General features: G+C 43.6%; 2 protein-coding genes across 3 annotated transcripts; both read right to left on the reverse strand.

Annotated features, from left to right (window-relative positions):
* Nucleotides 1-1,004: 1,004 nt before the first annotated feature.
* tnni3k (TNNI3 interacting kinase) lies at nucleotides 1,005-14,048 on the reverse strand. 2 transcript variants are annotated; one of them, XM_076727288.1, is made up of 25 exons: nucleotides 14,009-14,048; nucleotides 13,572-13,680; nucleotides 13,334-13,419; nucleotides 12,946-13,043; nucleotides 12,615-12,725; nucleotides 12,419-12,517; nucleotides 12,180-12,318; nucleotides 11,814-11,958; nucleotides 11,614-11,718; nucleotides 11,376-11,470; nucleotides 10,870-11,019; nucleotides 10,711-10,794; nucleotides 10,562-10,618; nucleotides 9,811-9,903; nucleotides 9,353-9,410; nucleotides 9,070-9,264; nucleotides 8,049-8,153; nucleotides 7,904-7,956; nucleotides 6,709-6,761; nucleotides 6,106-6,238; nucleotides 5,539-5,648; nucleotides 4,281-4,340; nucleotides 4,025-4,194; nucleotides 1,788-1,867; nucleotides 1,005-1,117 (listed from the first exon to the last, which is right to left on the reverse strand). In XM_076727288.1, the coding sequence occupies exons 1-25, from the start codon at nucleotides 14,046-14,048 to the stop codon at nucleotides 1,038-1,040; spliced, it is 2,508 nt and encodes an 835-aa protein (XP_076583403.1). In that variant the 3' UTR covers nucleotides 1,005-1,037. The 2 variants fall into 2 exon arrangements, with proteins under 2 accessions (XP_076583403.1, XP_076583402.1); XM_076727287.1 differs by having other exon boundaries at nucleotides 12,180-12,314; nucleotides 12,415-12,517.
* A 1,895-nt stretch (nucleotides 14,049-15,943) lies between these two features.
* Nucleotides 15,944-19,369, reverse strand: fpgt (fucose-1-phosphate guanylyltransferase). Its single transcript, XM_076727289.1, has 4 exons — nucleotides 19,183-19,369; nucleotides 18,924-19,091; nucleotides 18,712-18,804; nucleotides 15,944-17,946 (listed from the first exon to the last, which is right to left on the reverse strand). The coding sequence occupies exons 1-4, from the start codon at nucleotides 19,253-19,255 to the stop codon at nucleotides 16,541-16,543; spliced, it is 1,740 nt and encodes a 579-aa protein (XP_076583404.1). The 5' UTR covers nucleotides 19,256-19,369; the 3' UTR covers nucleotides 15,944-16,540.
* Between the last annotated feature and the right edge of the window lie 205 nt (nucleotides 19,370-19,574).

Raw genomic sequence — 19,574 nt, forward strand, 5'->3', positions numbered from 1 at the left:
TCGATAGTCTTCATCCTTCAGGCACCAAACAGAAGATAATGAGTTTTGACTGCTGTACAAAAAGTTTACAATAGGCCATCTCCTTCTATTGTTGCTTACAAAGAGTCATAGTTTGTGTGCGGTATCAAGTACAGCTGCTATCACCCATTACCTGTAAACAGATACTCTTCCACTCACGCTCACAAATGATTGAATAATTCATAGTTGTTGGACTCCCACGGCTTAGCACACTTCACATCTCCACAGACAGGGCACAAGCGCGACGGTGCAGGACTGATCAGAGATCTGTAGTCGCACTGTGTCTGCGGCAATGACAGCTTTAGTCGTTCAATGCTGTCAAATGAACGTCTGTTTAAATGACTTCCCGCCGAACGTGCAGCAGGAACGCTAACGTGGATGATTCACTCGTCATTAGGCTGCTTATTAGCTCAATAAAACAGTGGTAATGTTGTGAAATGTCACATCTAGGCACTGATTCGTGTCACGCTGCTAACACTACCTCTCGTTAAAGAAAACTTACACTTAATATTTATTTGTATTGCCTTTTCATCCGATTTTATGGCTCGTGTGGCTTCATCTGTTCATTTGATATCTGTCAGTGACCGGACGCTTGTGTGATTTGGCCACTGAAAAAATAAAAGCAGTGAGACGGATCGTGACTTTCTGCTGGTTTTTTCCTTAAATGAACACGTGTGCACATTGAATTAACACACACTGACTGAAATTCCAAGCTTGTATTTCAAATTTATGCAAACCACGTACACAACAACACATTTTGCTTGTCACACAGACAGTATTTACAAGATCTAAAAGCCCCTTAAAAAGCTGTTTGTAGCAAATGAGTCTAACACAAACTAGACATTGCAGACTGAGAGTGAACTGTAAACCCATAAAACAGCTCATCCATATACAATATGAGCACCTAAGTACAGTTTAGTCAGCAAAATCTACTGCTTCTACCATCAGTTTATACAGTTAAAGTGAATCAAATGACTGAATAATGTAATAATAAAGAGGGATAGGAGCTCCAAGCAGGTTTAGTTACTGTCCTCGAAGCTGCCGCTGCTGCTGAAGGACGAACAGAATCTCATGGTGCTCATGGGATCAGACACGTACCCTGAAAAAGAGACAGAGCAGTGACTGAACTGTGGCACTCTGACTCAAACATTTGTGAATAATAATATAACTGAAAAAGGCAAGTGAAGTTCTGTATTATTCTTATTGAAATAAATTCCATGAAAATACCCAAAATAATAATGACTTGCTCCTTCTAAGGAGATGAAAGTCCCACATGAATCGTCCTGCTGCCAGAAATACTCACTAGAGCACCAAATGTGTATTCATCCGCTGCTGAAAATAGTCCCCAACCAGTGCATCTTTACTCCTGTTTGAGTCATGTTTGCTAACAGTTCCCAGCTGTTAAAGGAAATTACTGAGTCTTTTTTAAAAATGAATCCATATATTTGGGGCTGAGTGCCTCAGACAGAGCAGAGAAGCCTAAAAACGTGTTGGTTTTCGTCTTTTCAGGGGATTTGTTGAGCAAAACCTTGTGTTTTAACCTAGCAAAAAGTGAACAATTTGAACAACTAGATTAAAAAAAACACTGAAACATAAACATCAGTATAAAAAAAAAAACCTGAACAAAATCAACACTGCACAAGAACAAGTCTTTGCAAAAGCAACAATTAATCCCGACACAGTTCTGAAGTGTTAAACCGCTGCAGCTTTACTCTGAACCACAGTCAGTCGCTGCACAGTATCAGCGCTCATGTATTCTGCAAACAAACCATTTCGATCGATGGGAGAAAACTGCATGTTCTTTCTGAGCTCCTCCAGCGAAAGGCCTCCGGACGCACGGCGCTGCTCACTGAAAAATACAATAAACACAAACCCAGCACGTGAATCCGCGAGTGTGGAAATATATACTGCTTCATTTACATGGAGGGAGACAGACGAGGTGGATCCAGATGGAAGCAGAAGAAATTCAATATGTAATGTCCGACCTAATACCAGGCTGCTCTCGCTTTCTCTGCAGGAGTACAGTATACAAAATTGATGACAGGTTTGATGGGACGAACACACACACACACACACACACACACACACACTCTGCACACTGCTTCATAGCATGACAGAAATTATATTTTTAGTCATGATCATTGATTTCTCTGCGATATGAACATCCAGAAAGGTTTTATCTAACTTTTGATGGAGCACCAGGGAAATACTGACAAGTCACCACCACACCACAATAACCCCACCTCCTGTGTCTGGGTTCATAGCGACTGTTACCAGGCTCCAAGTCCTCAGACACACACACACACACACACACACACACACACACACACACACACACACTCAGAGTTCAGACTCAAAGCCAGGCGTCTAATGCAGGCCTTCCTCCTCGGTCAGAATGCCATGCATGTTTTATTGCATTTGCTTTGCTTTTGTTTCCTGTTCAGTATCCAAGCAACTCCTCTCCACACTGTCACAGTAAGTATCTTAACTGGTCTGCATGTTACCGGCATAACAATTGTTCAGAGGGGGTTGTTTGTACAAATTAGAGCAAGTCCAGGCACGATATCTGTGGAATTCCTGTTAGAGGTTTAAGGCGAAGATATTTAATTGAGCTCCCTTCAGTAAAAAACAACTTCAAGCTTTTTTTTTAACTACTTTTTGAGGCTTATCCACATGCTAACTTCAGAGATAATTAACCACATAAACGACTAAGAAAAGTGAGCATCTGTGTTCCCTCCGCTGTGATGACTGTAAAAACAACATCTATGTTTGATTTATTTGGCTGCAGAGACAAAACACACAAACATTTTCAGCTAATCAAGGTCTTGGAAGGAGAATTTAGTCGACTGCAGTGACGTCGTATTTGTAGAAGGAAACTGTCACAGATGTTGTCGTACTGTAAACACTGCAGTGGATTCCAGCATTTCCAAATTAGGCTGATTGCTTGTTTGAGTGTACGATCCCAACAGAATACAGTCATTTTCAAACTGTGTTTTATGAAGTGTTCCTGAGCCCATGTTCTTCACTCCATCCTCGCTTATGAACAACTGAGCCTTTCCAGGATGCCCCTTCCAGACCCAATCATGATGCGATCACCTGTTACCAATGAGCCTGATTACCTGTGGAACGATCCAAACAGGTGTTTTTGGGAGCATGCCACATCTTTCCCAGTCTTTTCTTGCTCCTGTCCCAACTTGTGTGAACTGTGTTGCTGCATCAAACTCAGATTAAGCAGATATTTACAAAAATCAATGAAGCTGATGGGGTCAAACAGTCAATTTATTGTGTTTGTGCTGTTTTGAATTTAGTAAATGTCAAAAACGATTCACAAGTTATCACGTTCTGTTTATTTATGCTTTACACAGCGTGCAAACTTCTTTGGAATCGGGGTCGTACGACAAATCCAATATAAATAAAATCCAATAAATCTGGCAGGGCAACACCGTGACTCAACACCGCCAACACTGTTCCTGAAACTTTGTCAAATTTCTCCCAAACTATACTCCAAAATGACAGGGGAATTAAATTTAAAGAGGCAGTTCACCCCAAAATCAATCATGACCTGATTACTCAAGATAATCCACAGAGCTCAGTAGGCAGTTTCAAGTAGGAACTATTTCCTTTCTACCGAACGACACCTGCCAACCTTATCACTGCGCAGAAGGAAGCGCGCATCTACTCTCCTAAACCGAGCGTGACATGGTTAACTTGTGGAGATTTCATGTATTGGTGATAATATTTAGAGGAAGGAAATCATATTACTTTATTTCTGCATTTACAAAACGGCCCTGATTAGACGTGAGAGGCTCCAGCTGCTGTTTAATTGTGAGGCAATCAAGAAACAAAGTATATCAAAGCTTCATGAAAACAGCTTAAGCTGATTAAAGCTTTAACCTGACTTGGCTGCAACTAGTTACTGAGTAATTTGGTAAGTGTGAATGTGGCCATTGTGCACTAAATGATCCTCCTCTGGATCATTCCTGTGGAGGTGCTTGAGCTCTCTTACCTCTGAGTCCAGAAGGCGTAGGCGCGCGTGTTGAGAGCGTACTCAAGTTCAAAACGGGAGCGCAGGGCGGCCACGTGGCTCCGGCCAGGTCCTCCTCGCCCGAGCAGACAGTCAGAGGAGGAGGAGGGCGACAGGGAGCCGCTGCTGTTACTGGAGGCTGGAGACATCAGCTGAAATAACAGAAATATCGTCCAAAGTTAGAGAATTTAATGATCAGAACTTATATACATTTAGAAATATGAGGAATAATATATACCTCAACATTGCATAAACATTCCTCCAGGTTGGAAACCACTTCGGAGAACTCGGGCCTGTCCTGAAGTGGAGAAAGCTAATTATGATGTTTTCTGCTTCAGTCAGATGCATCAGACACGGACACGCGTCAAACACTGTCCCGTACGTCGAGCTCATTTTGGTCCACCCACACATGAAGCAAAGGTGAACTCTGCTTCAAAAGCAGCTCTCTTAGATCTCTTGCCTCACTGTAAAAGAACAAACACTGCCACCCTGGAGCTGTTCAATTATACATCACATCCTCAGATAGAGGCCAACGTCTGTCTGCATACAGCTTCAATGCAGAACACGGGAAAATGAAGACAGCGCAGTGAAAACTTAACATGACATGATGGCTACAAAGGTAGTTTTGACAGAAATCAAGCAATTTCTGCTCCTAAAAAAATACTTTTCTGTCTGTTTTTGATCTTGACAGTTTTGACAGCACTCATGTATGACTTGATTTTCATAAGCCTGTTGTGGAAAACATTTCAAATGACGTGAAGTCCCAGAAAAAAAGTGCTCATCTGAGTGCAATGATGCAAAATCAGCTTACCCTGCAGCATTCATGGTCTCAGGCCTTTACAAATACCTTATACAGTGCAAACACAGCACAGTGTGTCCCACTTCAAACCCCACAGGAGCTGTTGTACTGCACAGGTGAGGCACCATGAGAGATGCACGCACGTGAAACTTTGTGGCGGCCTATGGAGATCACACTCCAAGCTGTACGGGGACGAGGGGATCGCTGAGAGAGCGAGCAACTGGTTGGCAAACAGGAAAGAGGTGTACCACAGAGGGAGAAATGTGCCAACACGCTCGGCCATGTTATAATGTCTTTTAATGAGGCCGAGAAAAAAAAACAACGCCTGGCTAATTGAGAACATCACAGTGCTGAGGGAGGATCATCCCGGTCGTGTGTTGCTCCTAAATGTGAACAGCTGTGCAGTAATGTATCATCTGGGGACGCGGCGGTGCCGTTCATTACTGCTGCACGATTTTTCAGGAGCTGCTGACTCAGCATCAATTGCCTCTCCGAGCTTCAGCATGTCTAAACAGCTAATGACACGGAAGGATTGTGGTGAGATCATTTTAGTTTGAGTGCATGCTCGACAGTCACCGACACTGTGCACTATTGTATGAAATGTAAATTCACTGAGAACAAGTTATTATTTCAGTGGCTATTTCAGACAATCAGAGCTCAAATGAAATTCAGAAAGAGGTGAAATGGGGTCATTTACCTCTGGACAGGCGTACCAGCCTCTCATCAGCAGTGCAGAGATGGGTTTGGGGATGGAGTAGCCAATAGGAGGCCGGATGTGATGGTAGGCCATGTCTGCCGCTGCTGCAGCTGAAGACAGAAGGAGCGTCTTAGATTTACTTTAAAAACGTTTCACAACCTTTCTGTTCTGTGTTTGTGGACTGTTGTAGTTTTCTTGTATGAATTTACAACATATTTTGTCAAACAGACATTCATGGTCAGCAGATGACGCATCGAACTCCCTGACTTGAGGTTGACGTTTGTGGTTTTGAGTGAAATTTGTCAAAAACTGTTGGGTGGATTGCTGAGAAATCTGGTGCAGACGTTCATCTTTCCAATTGGATTAATTGTAGTAATTTGGTGATTCCTTAACTTCTTCTCTAGCGCCACCATCAGGTCAAATTTTTTATTCGTCTAATAGTCTAATAGTTTGTGTTTTGGCCAATATATTATATTTATGGCCAAATACCCATGACACTTCGAACAGCCTCAGCTGTACTTTGTGTTTGGTGCGAATTCAAAACCTCTTCAGTGAAAGAAAAAATACCAGGTTTCAAGTGAGCGAAGGGAATTTCTCCAGTCAGCAGCTCCCAGAGACAGAGGGCGTAGCTAAACATGTCAGCCTTCACCGAGTAGCGAGTGCACTGGGTGAACACCTCAGGAGCCATCCACCGCAGGTTCTGCACAAGCACACACATACATGCAAACAGAAAAATATCCATACATTCAAAAAGCACCATAGCAGTGTGGTATTTCAAGATATCAGGCCATCATGAACACACACACACTCACATAAATGAGGCCCAATTACTGACATAAACACTGTGTCCCAGCAAGGGCAAGTAGTTCCTCACAACAGGCAGTTCCCAAGAGATGTAACACACTTAACATCAAACTGCAGGCCAGGCACTCTGAGTAGTGATGAGTCAGCACATAGAGACAAAATCTGCATGAAGGCATTTTTTTTGGTGGGTAATTGATGGCAGAAGCCAGCAGCACAACAGCACACACTTTAATCCAAAGTGGCTTATTCTTCCACAGAAGATGCAGATGGTGTGAGAGTTTCTGGCCAAATTCAGGAGGAAAAAACTCCTTTCAAAAGGTTTTATGAGCATCATCAAATAAATCAAAAGGAGGAAACAGCACTGACCCCTGGCTGCTTGGTCATGTTATCTTCGTCCACAGATTGTAGAAATCTAGATTCTGCAGAAGTGAAGCACAGTTGAACAGTGTACATCCACACTCAGTCGTTCATGTGGACTTTCATCTAGACTCAGTCACACTGAGCAGAGCCAGTGAATAAACCTTTGATTGCCAATCTTTCAAGAAACTAACATAAATATGGCTGCCACACTTAATATTACCCTTGAATGTAAAGATGGATGACAGCAAAGATATTTCATGTAACAACAATAACAGTGGAAGGTTAAACTAGTTGATGCTGTTTACATTGAACTGCAAACAGTGCTGGACCATGACTTAAGCTGTATTAAATCCAGGCTATATAAACTTCTCTACACAAGTGAAGAAGAGTCATAAAGGACTGAGTAATGTGAGCTATAAAAACCTTGATTTCAAAAAAGTTTGCACACTGTACAAAACATAAATAAAACAGATATGACTATTTGACAATCCTTTGTGATATACTCAACAGCACAAGGACAATATATTTAATGTTTGACCTCATCAGCTTTATTGATTTTGGTAAATAAATGCTTATCCTGAACAACAAGTAGGGACAGGAGCAACTAAAGACTGGGAAAGTTGTTGAATTTCCCCAAAAATACCTGTTTGGAACCTTCCACAGATAATCAGGCTCATTGGTAACAGGTGATAGTATCATGATTGGGTATGAAAGGGGCATCCTGGAAAGACTCATTTGTTCACAAGTGAGGATGAAGTGAGGTTCACCACTTTGTGAACACACGATAGCACAAAGGATATTAGTACATGAGCTCAGGAACACTTTCTTAAACTGTTGTCTAAACACAGTTTGTTTGCAAATGACTGCCTTCTGTTTTTAGTCATGTTTTACAAAGTGCCCCAACTTTTTTTGGAACTGGTGTTGCACTCCAGTATCATTTGAAAGTTGGCTAAATTAGCTAACATTAGCCACCATGAGCTATTGGTCACACCAGACAAGGTGAGGCTGCAGAGGATTAAAGTGAGCAGGGGTGAGATTTATTCCTGATAAAATCAACAGATTCTCTTACAGAAGTTATTTCCTCTCTCGATAGGTGCACAGTTTCACTTTCAATTCATTTGATTTCGTTTTTTTAAGAAAATAGTTAATGCAGCTTTAATTTTCTTAAACAGCAAACAAAACACTGCGAAATGTCCCTTACCTCCAAAATCAGCCACCACTGCGTGTCCGTCCTCATACAGCAGAATATTGTGGCTGGAGGGAACACACGTGTTATTAGTAAAGACAACAGTTACTTCAGCCTGCCATTACCATCCCAACACATGTGCTGCTACTGTGGCGCCCACCTGTTGAGGTCCCTGTGGATGATAGGCTGGGTGAGATTGTGCAGGTACTCCATGCCCTTGGCCACGTCGATGGCAATGATGAGCTTGGACTGCAGGTCGATAAGCCTGTCCATTGACACATCATTAAAGCAGCAGCCACTTAGCTCCAGATCAATGGTCCCTGCCAATCACACACACCACTTTACACAGATCAATAGGACAGTCTATAAAGACAGCACCTGGCCACACAGTTAGAGGAACACTTCATCTGGATCAATGATGATCACGGCTGAGGGGTGAGGGGACACTTCCAAGGAGGATAATGAGACCTGAAACAGCCGGCCGTGCTGTGCAAACAGACACCGAGTCACTCCTGAAGGCGGTTTGAGCTCTTTTTAGATCTAAATGTGTGAGGAATCGAACATGTAGTGAACTGATGTCAACACACCTCACCGCTCAGGACTTAACCAGAACTTCTTCTTGGGTTTTGAAGCTTCCTTTGAATATTTTAACACTGGTTTAACAGAAACACCTTGAAGGTGGAATGAGATGTAATACAAGGGCCCTTCAATGAATTATAACTTACTTAAAATGTTGAGCTTTTCTTGAGTTTTTCACCTCTATGGACCTTTTTTTTTAATTACATGAAATGAAGTAGCACATACTCACATACGAGAGGCAGGAAACATAATGTTTGACATTTACGCTTGATTAATGACTTAAATGATAAGTGGATTATCAAAATTGGTGTTGATTGAACTAATTTAATTTTCTGTCAGTTGACAGCTTGACTGATCGACGTTTCGTTTAAGGCCTAATTCATTATGAGTCTGTTGTGTTGATGACTGCAGTGGTTTTGTTTTAAAGCTGATGTTAGCCCACCGTGACTTCAACCAGCACCATCTTAAATGATGCTGCTCTTTCTGTGGTTGCACATGTGTACAGTTGTTAGTTTCAGAGCTTATGTGGTTCAAAGGGCGTCAGATGAGGGCTGTTAACAGCATTATAATAAACTCCAGTGAGTAAACACACACTTCCTTACCTCTTCTGCTCGTGCAGCAGAGAGAACAGAGAGCCTCCAGACACATACTGGGTCACAATGGCAAACTGGCTGGGGTCATCCAGACACGCCCCCACAAACTGGATGATGCAGGGGTGGTTGAGGCGACAGAGGATGGAGACCTCTCTGCAGAACATGTCCACGTCTGACTTGGAGCAGTACGTGTTGGCTCGATAGCTGCAAACAACAGCGGCCATTGAAGAACTCCTCTTACCAAAGGTGGGATGCAAAATGTCAAATTTCGAGGGTCATTAAATTAAAGTACCGTTTTATGGCAACAATTTTGTTTCGGCATTTGCCTTTGTAGACTCTTCCGAAGGAGCCTGAGTGTGAAACACATGCGATGCTTAATAATATTATTTGATTATCTGAAGCACAGTGATGGACCAGTGTGTGGGATTTAGTGGCATCTAGTGGTGAGTTTACAGACTGCAGCCAACTGACTGCCCCTCGCGAAAAATGTAAAAGCCTCGCTCTGGAGCCCGTGTTTGATTTGTCCTTTCTGGACCTCTGTAGAAACATGGCGGACCAGCGGAAGAGGACTCCCTCTGTAGATATAAAGAGCTCATTCTAAGCTAACAAAAACACATCAATTCTCATTCTGAGGTGAGTTTACACTAATGAAAACATACTTATGAATATTACATTCCATCTCTGCCCATAGATCCCATTAAATCCTACCCACTGGACCTTTAATTGAACAGAAAATATGAGCAGAGTTACCTGATCCAATAATCTCATTGAACTCCAGCTCGGACAGCTGAAGATGGAAATGAGATGGGAGGCTGGCCCTGAGCAGGAGAACCTCTGCTTTCTCTGAAAATAACATTTTCAGAAAACTTTATCTCATCAATGACAAGCTGAACGGGAGTTTAATGCATCATTACCCCCAAAGAAAAGTCACCTCTTTTTAATTTAGCCTGTCTTTCCAGGTTAATCTGCATCAGGTACATGGTAAAAGCATGGTTCATGCTCAGATCAAAGGACGTGCAAATGATGTTCAGAGTAGAAAGTATAAATGAAATGCGGATAAACTACTGCATGTTTGCCCACTAAAATCTGTTTAAAGCAGTTTATTTGTCAAAATCTTGGCTGGTTGTAGCTGATTGAAGGAGCTAAAGATATTCTGTTTTTCTGCCACGACTTAAGGAGCCATCAAGGCCTTTGGTATAAGTGCATAAATAGAAGAAAGGCACCACATTTGAATAATTAAAGCTATAGTGAAAATACTGTAATTTCCTTTAGACTGTTCATAGGCCCGCTTTTCAGCACATACAGTAGCTCCACAGACAATTCCCTGTATTAGCGGCTTTAAAGATCACATTTTGAAGATATTAAGCACGGATATCACACAGCCAGAGACAGATCTGCTGTTCACGCCACCCCCAGTTTCACTGACAGTGCGTGCCGTCATGTGAGCTGACAGTGATGTGAAGTGTGGGAGAATCTGCTGTGCTTCACTCCACTTCACTACCTTTAGTCATGCTTTTGATCTTTCCCAGAGGAGACGGGACAGAAACGTAGGACCCATCTGGAAGAGAGCCGGCAAGTTCAGACTCATTAATGGGGAAGAACTGTGTGTGATTTTTAGCTCAGATAATCATATCTAGAGGGGTGGCTCACCCCCTCCTGGCTGGGAGTACTCATTGCAGGGGAACTCATCTGGACGTTTGTAGTGTTTCAGTAAAGTGACGATGGCGTCGTGACCTGAGGCAGAAAGCGACAATATTAGTGTTCATCAGATCTTTCCTGACGGCTAAGCTCATCACCACACAAACAGACCTTTTTCATAAGCCCACATCAGGCAGGTCTGCTCGTCCTTCTCCCCACTGGACCTGCTGGGGTCACAGGCAACCAGGTTCATGTCCGCCCCGCTGTCCAGCAGGAACTGCACCAGGCGGATGTGGCCGTGAAAACAGGCACTGTGAAGCGCTGAAGAGAATCGCCTTTTATTACTGACGGCAAACACACAAACATTAAATATTGAAACATTAAAAACTGCTCCTGCACTTTATTTAACTGCACATGTGAGGAGAGGAGTTTCACACAGTGGTGGAGGAAGTATTCAGATACTTAACGTCAGTAAAAGTACAAATATCATGTTACAAGTCATCATTCAAATGTTACTTAAGTAAAACTACATGAGTATTATCAAGAAAATGTACTTCAACGTAGTGGCACAGAAGTATATAGAGCCATGACATGGGACTACTCGAGTAAAGTTCACTCAAGCACAGTATTAGAGTAAATGTACTTAAGTTACATTCCACCACTGGTTTTCGAGTCACCTGTGTGTCCGTCTCTGCCCTGATGGTTGATGCTCATGGCGTTCTGGCTCAACAAGAACTTCACCATCTCCAGGTCTTTACCATAAGTGCACGCACTGTGACACAAGACTCATTATCACCTCAGAGCAACATCAAGCACAGGTTCAAAGAAGAGCGATGCTCAGAAAATAAACGTGCCAATGTACAATATGTGCTCTGTATGTGTTTCACAGATTATTAATACAGTGTGAGACTATACCTGTGAAGAGCTGTCTCGCTGAATATGTTCTCCTTTGACAGACTCTCTGTGCCAGACAGCTGTATAATCTCCCTCACTGCCTCATATTTTCCATTATAGCAGGCCCTGATGAAACATTCAATACAGCACTTCAGGTCCACTTCATGTCACCTACCGAACACTTACGGTATAAAAGGCGACTGACACTGCAAATCATTTACAAGTGTAATGGCGTGTCCCCGTAGATGTTGACAGAGTGAGGCTGCACATCAGAGTTGGCCTGCAGGAGGAAGCGAACAAGCTCATGGTGACCGAAGCGAGCACAGAAGTGGAGAGGAACATGATCCTCGTTGTCCTGGGTGTTTACTGAGAGAGACGAGCAGAAAAGTTCATCTTTAACGACAGATTGAATTATCTTACCAAGAAGGGAGTCAGTTCAGCCAGTGCATGTGTTGAAGTAGCTTAAAGGCTGTTTTACAACCACGGGCAAATAAAGTATATAATCTATGCTCTTGTGTTTCATTTCCTTTGATTCAAGTGGATCTAAGCTAAATGTGGGGAAGCGCTCTTGACGTCTCAGGTCTCACTGTTGGCTTTGCTCCCCTCTCCCATCAGCAGTTTGATGATGCTGAGGAAACCTCTGGCTGCAGCCAGGTGCAGCGGCCGGTCGCCCACTTCACCGCCTGCATTCACATCTGCCCCAAACTTCAGCAGCAGCTTTGCTACCTGAAAAGGAGAGAGGGAGACAAAAAAAACAGATAACTTCAGTCACTTTTCAGATCAGTTTTTCCCCCATCACTTAAGAATGGAGAGGTGAGCAACTTACCTGCTCATGGCCGTTATAAGATGCGATATGCAGTGGGGTGAAAAACACAGCGTCCTGAACATTCACATAAGCTCCATGCTGCAGGAGTATATCTGCTGCCTGGTGGGAAAAAATACAACTTCTGAATATGCAAAAGCAATGAAAAGTCCAAATCTGTTAATCATTTAAAAGCAAACAAAAAAGGCCCAGCTCTTACTTCATGGTGCCCAGCCAGTGTGGCCACATGCAGGGCGGTGAGGGCACCGTAGCCCACCTGCTGCACGTCTGACCCTCCATGGAGAAGTGCAGTCAACAGCTCAGCATTATCCTGTCGTACAGAAACAAACATGCAAACCATAACTGCTGATTCAAAGCCTCACTTTCTGCCTTTACCACAGGCCGCCATTAACATGACAAGAAAGAGATGCAGCTAATCGTGCTGGCTCTGTGTGTACTTGCACTCCACCATGTGGTAAAACTCGGACAGCTCTTCACCACATAGCACAATGATATAGACTGTGGCTGGAAACATATGAAGGATGTTTTACCTTGTAAGCAGCCAGGTGAAGAGCAGTGAATCCATTCCTGGACAGTCTGGAAGGACGCAGGCCTTTGAGCATCAGGGTGCGGATATGAGCCTTGTTACCTGGTCACAAATATGAAATATTATGAGCTGGTAAAATATTTCACTCAACAAAACATCATGTTTATTGTGAATGAAAGAATATGACAGAATAATGTATTAAATCAAAGAAGCAGGGAATCTGTTGACTGCTTTATGTACGATTTATTTTAAATCTACTGATTACTTGTCCGTCGAACGCTTAAATTTAAGGTCATCTTCAGACAATAATGTCAGTCAGTCCACAGTAAAACTTCCTTCCACTGTCACACTTTGTTGAGGAGTTATAAATAGACTGTAAAAGTCATGCATACCTCCACATACGCAGCAGAGATGCAGCAGCGACAGCCCCTTCTCTGTTCGGTAGCTCACGTTCACCTTCTGAAAAGCCTCATCAGAGCTGAGAAACAGAAAATCAATGTCGCCCACTTGTGACAAATCAAACCCGGCTGACTCAGAAAGGAAAGGCTGAGGAGAACACCAGCAAAATAAACACAGCTTAAATTAAATGTGGTTTATACTGTGACTCACACACACACAAAAAAAAATCACCTGAAAGCAAGTCTGAGATCCACAAGCTCGCTGTCTTTGACCTGGAGGTCGTCCTCCAACTTCTCCAGGATCACAGAGTACGACTCGCCAACCTTCTTCTTCCACTCATCTTCACAGCCCCATCATCAGGGTTAAACACAACAGTTTAATCATATCATTTCCACTGCTTGTTATTGCCCACATATTGCCCACATATTCTACCTTAAAAGTTGTATAAAAGTGAGCCCAAACAACATTATATTACACTGTATTTCAGCAGAACTATTGGTCGGTCACTGAGTTTTAAAAAGGCGTGCACAGCCTTTCAGTGTGTGAGACTGAGAGTGGTGGCAGCAAACAGTAAAACCCTCCCCTCCAGGCTTTCCTTCTCCAATGCCAGCCCCGTTCTCAGCGCTGGGCATTAAAATATTCTCACACAATCACAAACAAGCCATTACCTGTACAAGTCTGAGATGGTCTTGATTTGTAATTTCCCATCGATGTGCTCCTTCTCTTGTACGATGTGCTGTGTACTTTGGTTTACTAGAGTAAAGCAGTAATACAATCTGTCACTCTGCAACAATTGCACAGGTCCAGATAAAGGGGGATCATGGCTGTGGGCTAAAAATAAACACCTTTGAGTGGAATGCCTAACAACTACGACAACTGATCTCCCTCCAAATGCAAGCAGCCGTGTATCAGTGTGACTGTGTGTGTGTACAAAAACGAGGCAGGTGATCAGCCGCTCACTTTGCCAGATAGTCTGACCAGAATCTGCTTGATGGACTGAAACTGAAGTGCTTTACAGTTTTGTATCATTTGCCTAATAAAAGCTTAGTTCGGTGGTTTCCAAACTTTTCTGTCACACGTTTTTCACAGCAGACATGTTGGCTTGTCATAACAGGAAAATCACAGGTGGAGCTAATATCATTTACAATGACTATGCTCCAGTAACTACCACAAGGTAGTGATTAATGTTTGTCATAAGGCAAAGGACGTGTCTATGTAGAGCAGTGCAGTAGATGCTCTCACACTGGTTTCTCCACGTCTGCTGACGTACATTTAAACCTTTGATGCTGCCATATTGACAGCTTGTCCTCCTGTCGTGAACTAGGAAACTACTGAAAGCAAAGCACCACTTCAATGCTAAAAAGGTGTGACGTGGTAGGAAGAGGCAGTAAGCTTCTAAAAGACAGCAGATTAAGTTATATTTTCAATTAAAAACATGTATGGAGGACCTTTCCGAAAGGTTATATACCGCAGTGAATCAGATGACACAATCCATTCCAGAGCTTCATACTGGAAAAATAGGATGCATCACGTGTAGGTCAGGATCAAAATACAGGAAGTCAGGGTGGGTAACTTTCACTCTTTGGTGTAAATTCAATAACACACAGATCAATAAGTACAATCTCTATGTCTGTCTGCCTGTCTGTCTGTAAAGAGGTGATACTTAGTAACATATAGAAACTAGAATTACTGCCTTGTGGCCGCATGACTCCACCAGACACTCCAGTCGCAGTTTACATGCATGTCTGTCCAGACTCATATATGTATGTAGACATTACGTGTATTTTTTGATGAAATGGAAGGTGTCACTATGTTGACATGTATGACTCCAGTGAGAAACATGCTGTCTTCACTTAGAGGAGTACAGAGGACTGACAAAGAGCTTCATCATCGACAATCACCGGAAGCTCAATATCAGCAAAACCAGTGAGCTTGTGGTGGACGACAGTGCTTCAATTATGGATGCTGCTGCAAAGACAATACAAATTCATTGTATTCGTTCATCATTTTATCATTTGAGGCTCATAATTACTGTATAAATTCTTGAGTTACAGTCTAAGCGCTTTGTGTTTTGTGTGGTCACTGTGACTTTTGACCACCAAAATCTAATCAGTTCACCTTTGAGACAAAGTGAACATTTCTGCCAAATTTGAAGAAATCCTCTGAAGGGGTTTCTGAGATACTGTGTTCAAGTTTGCCTACAGTACGATCATAACCTTCAGAGTTTAACAGAGAAACTGATTTGCTAATCACCTCCAATCAGCAAAGAATCACTATGGCACAGATAAATTACCAGGACTGAACAACAGGCAATTATGGTGCCTCACTAGGAAGAGTGCTAAACTGGTGGACGACGGAACAGAGAGCAGGCTCAGCCCCGCTGTGGTGCCTATCTGTTGACTCTGTGACCAGAATGAAGATGAGAAGAACTTGGAAAACACACAGTGGAGTGCATCATGATGAGTGTGGGAAGGTGAAGAATTCCACGGCAGAGCTTTCAGGCAGCAGAAACCTTCCTCCCTCCTCGGCCGACGTGCCTGTGCACCAAGCCGCACCTGATCTGAATCTTTCCAACAACACCGCTGACAAAAGCTCAAAGTCCTGACTGCTAAAAAATCCTTTAATCAACAAACGATCATACAATATATAAATGATTTGTAGCACAATCAAAAAAAAGGTTCCCACACATTTTTATCAAAGGTTTTCCATGACATTTCCCCCCATTTCCATGACTTCCAGGCAGTTCAACACATGCAGGCCTGTACAGTGATCACAGGGTGAAATGATGTGGCTCTTCCTGTGAGCCTACATTCCAGGTTTTCGTCAGTTAACTGCTACAGCAGTTTGCCGTGCTGGTAGAAGCAGTGGCGTAATCTGGCCTGGCTATGGCAGCTGTGAAATATGTGCCAACACTAGAAGCCTTTTGAGCGACCTTTTGGTTATCTTAATGCTATGATCTGCTGCTCTTAGCCATGTGTTATACCTGCTCTTTGAAAGGGATAGATTAGTAAACCCGCACTTCTCACTTCCCTTTTTGCTTATAGGCAAATTGCTAGTGCTTGATAATTTCACTAGCTTATTACACATTCCTGCCACCAACTAGCCGCATACGCCAACGTGCATCATGTGACACCAGTACTTAATTCCAAACTGTTGTTTACAGTTTACAGTTTTTCTAACTTCATAACTTTTGAGCCTCGTCAATTGCTCGATTTCCTCCGTGTGATGTCTTCGTACAGTCCCTTCCTGAACTTCAACATCTCCTCCAGGTTCTTCCACTGTAAGGCCTCCTGCATGGACATCAGCTTTGTGTCTTTGGGGAGGGTGAATGTGGAGCCACTCAGGATGGCCTGCAGCATCTCCAGAGACATTGTGAACGAACTTTGTGGATCAGAGCAAACAGGAAACAAACAAGCCTTCCACAAACTACAGCTGGATGCATCGCCGGAGAACCTCAGGGCTTCATTTTTCAGCCCCCAGTGAGACAGACACTCTGCCAGGCTGAAGCCAAAAAGCTTCAGCTCCTCCATGTACGCGGGAGCTTCCACACTGCGCTTCAAGTCGTCATTAATCCCAAACACGACAGTTACACACCTGGTTTCCTGCTTGTGATTCACACACAGTGAATGCATGAAGACTCCATCTGGCACCGAGAGGCCTGCACTGACCCAGCAGCTGCTGACGATGGAGCCCCCACCTATGGAAACTCCTGCGCCCAGTCTGGAGTACTCCACCACTGATCCAGCTCCCACAGAGCAACTGGGGTCGAGGACGCTGTACATAACGCAGCACCCAGAGGAGCCTTCATTCATATGTACGCTAAAGGCACATGACAGGAGGCCCAGCTCGCTCCTCAGCACCGCATCCTGTGTGAGGTGAAAGAGGTACTCTGACGTGGTTCCAATGTGATAAAACTTGGAGTTGTTCAGGAGGATGACATTCAAGGGAGTCCCCTTTAAAAGATGGAAGATCTTTTGCCGGATCTCCACCAGGCCGCTCTCCTCTTTGGTGACATTTGCAGTGTTGCTGGTGTAATCTATTGTGGCTTTAGGGCCCAGCGCTTGGAGAAAGTCCCCGTATGCGTCTATCTCACAGTCCAAAGGCCCCAACTCTTTCAGCAAATCAAGAAGAGACTTTGCAGCATCAAAGTCGACATAATAGGTGCTGTCTGTGTAGACAAACTCAGCGTCGGAGAGAGAAAAACAGCCGCTCTGCCTTTTACAAACAGCTCCGCTATCTCGCATCTTATCGACGCTCGGCTTGTGCAGAAAGCGCAGGCAGGAAGTGTTCTCCATTTCTGAGTAAGCAGACTTTTCACACGAATCCAGCACGAACACTCCATGGGTAGTCCCGATGGAGAGCGGGGAGGGGTGGGCTAAAGCCGTGAAGCCTGCTTTGTCAAACCTGACACTCTCGTTCTCGGCAATGCTGTAGAGCTCTATGTCATCTGCACAAGTCACCAGCACACCGGGCTTCATCTGCGAGGGGAAGTCCACATACATGGCCAGTTTGAGCTCCAGCATCTGGTAGAGAGGGTCACCCAGCGGCATGGCGGTGAAGATCTTCCCCAGGGCGCTGGCACTGGGCAAGCGCTGACTGAACCCCCCTGGAGGGACGAGAGGAGAAACGTTCAAGTGGAAAACTTCACATTCAATGCGTGCATTAAAGTCAGTTTAAGATACTTTCCTGAAACGTGTGTCATCAGAATCAATTGCTCACATGTTTTGGTCTCATCATGTGTCAGAGAAACTGTGTTCAAAGTATTTATTTTCACGTGTCATGTTAATGAGAGAGTGTAAATTTGTCTTTTGTTTCATTTGAGCGTCCAGAGGCGGAGCGAAGTTTAAAAGGCAAAGTCAGGCCATAACACCACGTCCAAGTGTCGTAGCTTATTTTAACAGGGCAGTAATACTGTCTGCTCTCTGACTTGGCAAGTGGCTTTAACAACTCCTGAGCGTTACTGTATTTTAAATTAGTTTTAAATAAGCATGCAACTCATCCATCTTTTTTTTCAGTTCGTTATTTTTATTCAGATTCACAAGGGAGAAAGAGGTCATCGTGGGATGTACCTGAGGTGCTGAAGTGATTAGTCAAGTAATCAAATAAATTCATTGGCCACATTTTTGATAATTAATGAATTGTTTCAGTTTAAGACTTTCTGGCTCCAGCCTCTAAAATGTAAAAATGTGCTGCTAAATTTAGGCTTGGTTTCAATTTTGGTTTTTAAATGTGGACAAAAGGAGGAATTTGAAGACGGACGTATCAGAAACTGGAAAACTATACACTGTATATGAAAACGTGCAGCCGTACCAGCATGCACTGGAGGGACAGCAGCAGGAGAAATTACTTGTAGCTGATGTAAATCTCAAACCTGCATGGATGAGGATGACTCTCAGTCTGCTCAGGCTCTTCCCATAGATGTCAGTCAGCTGCTGCAGCGCACACAGAGTGGAGCCCCCATTCCCTTCAAAACACACGGGCTCATATTAGCAGTAACAGGAATGCAGTGCTTTGTTCATGTCCCTCAGCAGCAAACAGAGGACAGTCAAAGCAAACTGGAGAGTGTCCGTCTGACTCACTCACCTATTTTAGTTCCAGGCGGATCTGAGAAGACCTTGTAGTGGACTCCGAGGGGGAGCTCCTTCCTGTCCACTTTCTCACGGATCTGCAGCTCGTAAGCTTCCCTCTGGCTCACATCCACAGCGGTCAAAACCACCACGTCCCAAAACTCACCGGGCTGCAGCTCCCGGGCTTCAGGAAGAAAGAGCAGCCAGCAATGACAGCTCGCATAGAGAGTGAAATACAGGCGTGTGTTTTCAGGCAAAATACTGACATAACTCACCTCGCAGAGAGCTAAATTTTCTGAGTTTTTCTCTCGTTGAAGTTTGTAGCTTTGTGGTATATTCCTGACTCATACTGTCGCTTCCTGTGTCGATTAAATACGCTCACGATACTGCAAGAAAAGTTATATCCAACGGTAAAGTGTATTGAACCAGTCTGCTGCAGACCGCCTCTCAGTTCCGGGTGCCGTCACGTGGTTACGTTGCGTTGACAACGTAGAGCGTGAAGTGAGATCTGAGCTGCAGAGCCACGGCCAGGATTTTAGGCAGGATGAGACCAGGAACCTGGTATGTAAACCAGGTTTAACAGGTTTAAGGAATCTTTTGTGTGTTTATGGAAACATAGAATATCTTTTTTTTTTAAATTGTAGATTTTCTTTCTTTATAAACAGAA

Source organism: Chaetodon auriga, chromosome 3 (genome assembly GCF_051107435.1).
Source record: "Chaetodon auriga isolate fChaAug3 chromosome 3, fChaAug3.hap1, whole genome shotgun sequence".
Taxonomy (NCBI): domain Eukaryota; kingdom Metazoa; phylum Chordata; class Actinopteri; order Chaetodontiformes; family Chaetodontidae; genus Chaetodon; species Chaetodon auriga.

Coding starts and splice junctions, on each gene's coding strand:
- fpgt (XM_076727289.1), bottom strand. CDS start 19,255: ATGAGTCAGGAATATACCACAAAGCTACAAACTTCAACGAGAGAAAAA. Junction 19,092..19,182: donor AAAATTTAGCTCTCTGCGAG/GTGAGTTATGTC, acceptor TTCTTCCTGAAG/CCCGGGAGCTGCAGCCCGGT. Junction 18,805..18,923: donor TCCGCCTGGAACTAAAATAG/GTGAGTGAGTCA, acceptor TGTGTTTTGAAG/GGAATGGGGGCTCCACTCTG.
- tnni3k (XM_076727288.1), bottom strand. CDS start 14,048: ATGGGAAATTACAAATCAAGACCATCTCAGACTTGTACAG. Junction 8,154..9,069: donor CTGCTGCACGAGCAGAAGAG/GTAAGGAAGTGT, acceptor GTCAATGGACAG/GCTTATCGACCTGCAGTCCA. Junction 5,649..6,105: donor CTTCGCTCACTTGAAACCTG/GTATTTTTTCTT, acceptor TTCTGTCTTCAG/CTGCAGCAGCGGCAGACATG.